Source organism: Serpula lacrymans (assembly GCF_000218685.1).
Source record: "Serpula lacrymans var. lacrymans S7.9 unplaced genomic scaffold SERLAscaffold_14, whole genome shotgun sequence".
In the NCBI taxonomy this organism is placed as follows: domain Eukaryota; kingdom Fungi; phylum Basidiomycota; class Agaricomycetes; order Boletales; family Serpulaceae; genus Serpula; species Serpula lacrymans.
The window spans coordinates 700723-705131 of record NW_006763303.1 but is presented as its reverse complement, the minus strand read 5'-3'; the positions used below and the strand labels follow the sequence as shown (position 1 = coordinate 705131).

General features: G+C 43.4%; 1 protein-coding gene across 1 annotated transcript; it reads right to left on the bottom strand.

The window, feature by feature from the left end:
* Window positions 1–376: 376 nt before the first annotated feature.
* Window positions 377–964, bottom strand: SERLADRAFT_442457 (uncharacterized protein; the record flags this gene model as incomplete). The annotated part of the gene is made up of 1 exon (XM_007323007.1): window positions 377–964. One exon carries the CDS (start codon window positions 962–964, stop codon window positions 377–379), a length of 588 nt encoding a protein of 195 aa, XP_007323069.1.
* Window positions 965–4409: the final 3445 nt, after the last annotated feature.

Sequence of the window (4409 nt, the reverse complement as noted above, 5' to 3'; positions counted from 1 at the left end):
CATTCTGTGTCTCTGTTGTCTCCTTTTGGACTACTGTGCCTTTTGTGATCCTATCCCCTTTAGGTATCTCGAGCGCCGCATTTTCCTTAGAGCGTGTCAAGGCATCAGTACCAGAAGTGCTACCCAATTGAGTCACTTCATTCTGTGCCTTACTTGTCTCTTTTTTTGGGAATCTTTTTAACCTGTTTCCCTTTCAGGTTCTCCTCTTTAGATTACTTTTCGTTACATTTTAGATCTTGTGCGTCTTTAAATAATGCAATATCATTTTCATCAGTACTAATACATGCATCAAGATCTTCAACAGAAAGGGAAGCATATCTATTTACATTTGTAATGTCTTTAGGCACGGTCTGACGAGGAGTCACAACCGGCCTCTTTAAAAACCCTTGAGTAGTTCATCCTGCTCTTCTTTGTTCATCCCTTCAAGCATTGCTCGAAGATTGAACTTTGGTTTTGCGGCTGCGCTGCCTTCTTCTTTGTGGTCTTGGGCTCTATGCCCTTTTTCTCCGCACTTGAAGCATCTGCCTTCTGCCCGATACTTTGCTTTGTCTACTTCCATTGGCATTCCGGCTTGTCCGTAGACCGTGCCTGTGCCATCTTTCTTTACTTCCACTGTCTCGGCCTTCTTCTCCGAAGCACCTCCTCCTTGGTAACAACCATTAGGTCCCCGGTTTCCAGAACCAGAGCTGCCGCCGATCATTCCTTTGAGCATCTGCTCATTCTCCATCTGGTCCCTCCACAATTGATCATTTGTGATAATCCTTGTCTTCCATTCTACGTACGTCCTAGGAATGTTGCCGCTGTATATTATCTGCTTTATCAACGGCCCGTTGATGTTGTTCCTAATGAGCGTTATTATGAACAGTTCATTCCTTCTGATGTCATAGCCCGCTCTCCTTCTGAGTTCCTCGAATTTCATGAAAAACTCTTGGGCCGTCTGGTTCTTCTCCTGTTTTTGGTACATTATTTTATGTTTTGCTTGCTCCTCCTCGTGCGAGTCTTTCAAATGTTCTTTGAGGGTGTTTTTGAAGTACACCCAACTTTCCAACAGGGTTGTCTCCCCTATGTCAGATCTCTCTTCTGTAGCTTTCTGTTACAACCAAAGTTTTGATACTCTGGTGCACAACTCAGACAAAGCTATAAAGGTAGTGAGGGGAGTGGTTACCCTTAGGATAGGATCAAATTAGTTGTGGGTAAACAACAGGAGGACTCGCTGAGGAGTCTCCTTGATTTATTGGGGTTTATATACTACTACAGGTTGTTTGTACATATGTACTGTACAGTTGATGGAAGCAGTGGCTGATGATGTCATGGGGCACAGCCCGTGTGACCAGCTCCTCTGCGTGAGAACTTGTATTTAAAAATAGAAAAATGCAGCGTAGCGCGAGAAGTGGAGTTTTGAACAGTAATGGAAAGTGCCGTATGGCACAGGGTGTGAAAACTACAAAAGAAAGGTGAAGAGGAGAATGAAATTTAAAGGTCCAAAAATTGTGTTATTGTAACACTTTCCTTCTTTCTACCCATTCAGTCCTAAGAGCTGCCGCTGCTCCTAGAGTCATGTTTGATAAAGCAAACATGATATTGTTTTGTCTGATCTGAAGTATCGGGTGTTTGCTCCAAAATGAAGTTTTAATGATTCCATGAATCCGCGGAACTTTTTCTTGTCACCATCATAGTGTTCCAGCTTGGCTAGGGCCATCTTTTGAGTCTTACTTCTGGTTTGGGATGCCGGCCTGTTTGCTGTTGCTGCCGCCTTTCTGCTTTGGCGAGCTTTTGCCACAAGTCTGGATTAACACGTCATATTGTAAGATCCCTTTGTCTATCGTTTTCTCTTTGGTATATGGACCCTCTTCCGTTCCCTACTACCGTGTACGTAAAAGTATCCTAGAAAAGCTAACGTAAAAGGTATAGTATTAAATCTGGGTCCAAACGGTTGTCCAGATGTAGCCGGCTTATTGGGCTCTCAGCTCTTCCCTGACTGGTGGATGCAAGTGCGCGGCCTGGTAAGGGGTATACAAATTTTTGAGAAGTAGGTAAAAGATGTGAGTAATAAAACCGCAACGACTCCACGTTGTTACAGTCTCTAAGTAGGGGATTGTGGGGGCGGGTGATAGGAGATAGGGGAATAGTCTCAAAGGATGAGTTCGAGGGAGTGGTTTGGATGAAAGTGGTAGTGGATGGGGGAGGGTTAGGGGATGTCATAAGAGGAAGAGGTGTGGTGAGGCGAATGTAAAGTTTGAGTAATGCGAAGAGTAGGAGAGTGATAATGGGGAATAGGGTGATAATGATTATAGCCTTCATTTAGCTCATCCAACCAGGTGCTATACTAGCTTTTGATTATATAGTGCAACCACTTGTAACAACCAAGAGTTAGTTACTCTGGCGCACACAGAACACACTATAGAGAAGATGATATGGGAGTGGTTACCCTTTAAGCTGCAGAGAGTTTGTTGGTATACAACAGGAGGACTCACTGAGGAGTCTCCTTGATCTATTGGGGTTTATATACTACTACAGGGTTGTTTGTACATGTGTACTATACAGTTTGATAGAGACAGTGGCTGATGATGTCATGGGGCCTAGCCCGCATGGCCAGCTCCACTGTGTGAGAGAGTTGTGTCCAAAATAAGAGGAAAGGCAACACGGCGTGAGAAAGGGGAAGTGCCACATGGCACCATGTGTGAAAAGCTATAGTACAAGGTTAAAGTGGAGAATAAAAGTAAAAGGGAAAGTCCTAAAATTGTGTTATCGTAACACCACTTATGCCAAAACTAACGGAGTGGTAATGTCAAATCTCTAGCAAGTAGTTGAACAAGGTATATTGAGAGGAAATCAAAAGCTAGGGTATGTACAGTGTTAAGTAGCTACTTATATATATATGTAGGAATGTGCCAGCCTTGAGGCGCTGACTGATAAATATGAGGAGAAGGCATGTATGCTGAGTAAGTAGTTACGTAACCTACGGTCACATGACAAGATAAGATAAATACTATGTATTGATTATATAACGTGAGACACGTGTTTCTACATCGCAGTTGGATAGATAAGGAGATTGAGATCGTGACAACTACCTTGCTAATTGTAGCACAAGGTAGGTTTGAGAATGACGAGGTGACGGGGTTTCCAGTGATAGTAGGCTCCTGATGCACAGACTGTAGTGCTCAGAAGGACTTTAATCGAAAGGGATGACAATGACTTTCAAAAGTGACGAGTGACAATGACAGCAGTTAACAGTGGTAGCAGTGGGAAGTGTTGTGACCACACTGGATCACAAGTAGCAGAGTAGTGAACTTGAGATTGGAGAAGAAGTATGGATTGGAGTTCTTGTTGTTTTTTTACAAGGTAAAATACAGGGGTTTATATAGTAAAAGAAAAGTAGGCTATGCACAGTATAGCTGTGCAAAAAGAATGAGAAAGAACATGAAGGAAGGAATGTACACTGACAAATCCGTGTAGGTAGTACAGGATAAGATCGTCAAAATAAGGGGAAAAAAGGGATAGAACAATGAATGCTGTGTAAGTAATGTCACAGGTTTGTACAGCCATAAAATAAAGTCCAATAACAGAAAGAGAGCAAGTAAATTATGATGTCATGGGAAGATGCAGTAAAAAAAGGGCAAGGCAAAACACTATCAGTATCAACACAGTTCCTTTATTGTTAGTCAGGCATTCTAAAAAAATATGTGTCCATAAAAATGTTTCAAAAATCAAAAATAATTGCACTGCAAATGAATGTTCTGCTGAAAAAAAAGAAACTGGAGCCACTGGTCCACCACCTAGTGCAAATCCGACGGTTCCATGGCCTTACCAATGGACTGGTTATATTGGACCACCTGGTCAAATGAGGGAAGGAGGGGAGTAGTTCCAATCTGGAACAAATGTGTCCCAGGCAGTGTGTGGTAAGTGTAGCTGTAGCAAAGACGATGTACAAAAGATAAGTGTACCCAAGTGAATGGGACAGCGGTGTACATAGGCAACGCAAGGGGATAAACCTTCTCCAGCTCAAAAACTACCCACCCACGCTCCAACCAGGCGAGACGAGCAACCGGTGATTTGATAATATACAATGGAATATCAATGTCATGAAGATGGACCTATTGCCCAATTTGGACCAGCTGCCGGGGCTTTGCTGATATCAGAAGTGGCACGTGGTGGTTGACAGATTGGCGACGGAAGTGGATAGAGAGTGGTGACATCAGGTATGGTGGGGGAGCAAAGAAGAAGAGTAGGAGGAGGGTGGAGGTGATGAGGAAATGGACTAGAATAGGGATCCAGAAGTGACCGTCGGGTGAGAATACAAAAGAGAGTAAGGGACCCATGGTCGGGCTAGGCAAAGGAAGGGGAGTAAGGGAAACAATGAAGGCAAGGGCACAATGCAATGTGTAGCCAGTGGCAAAGCAAAAATTGCC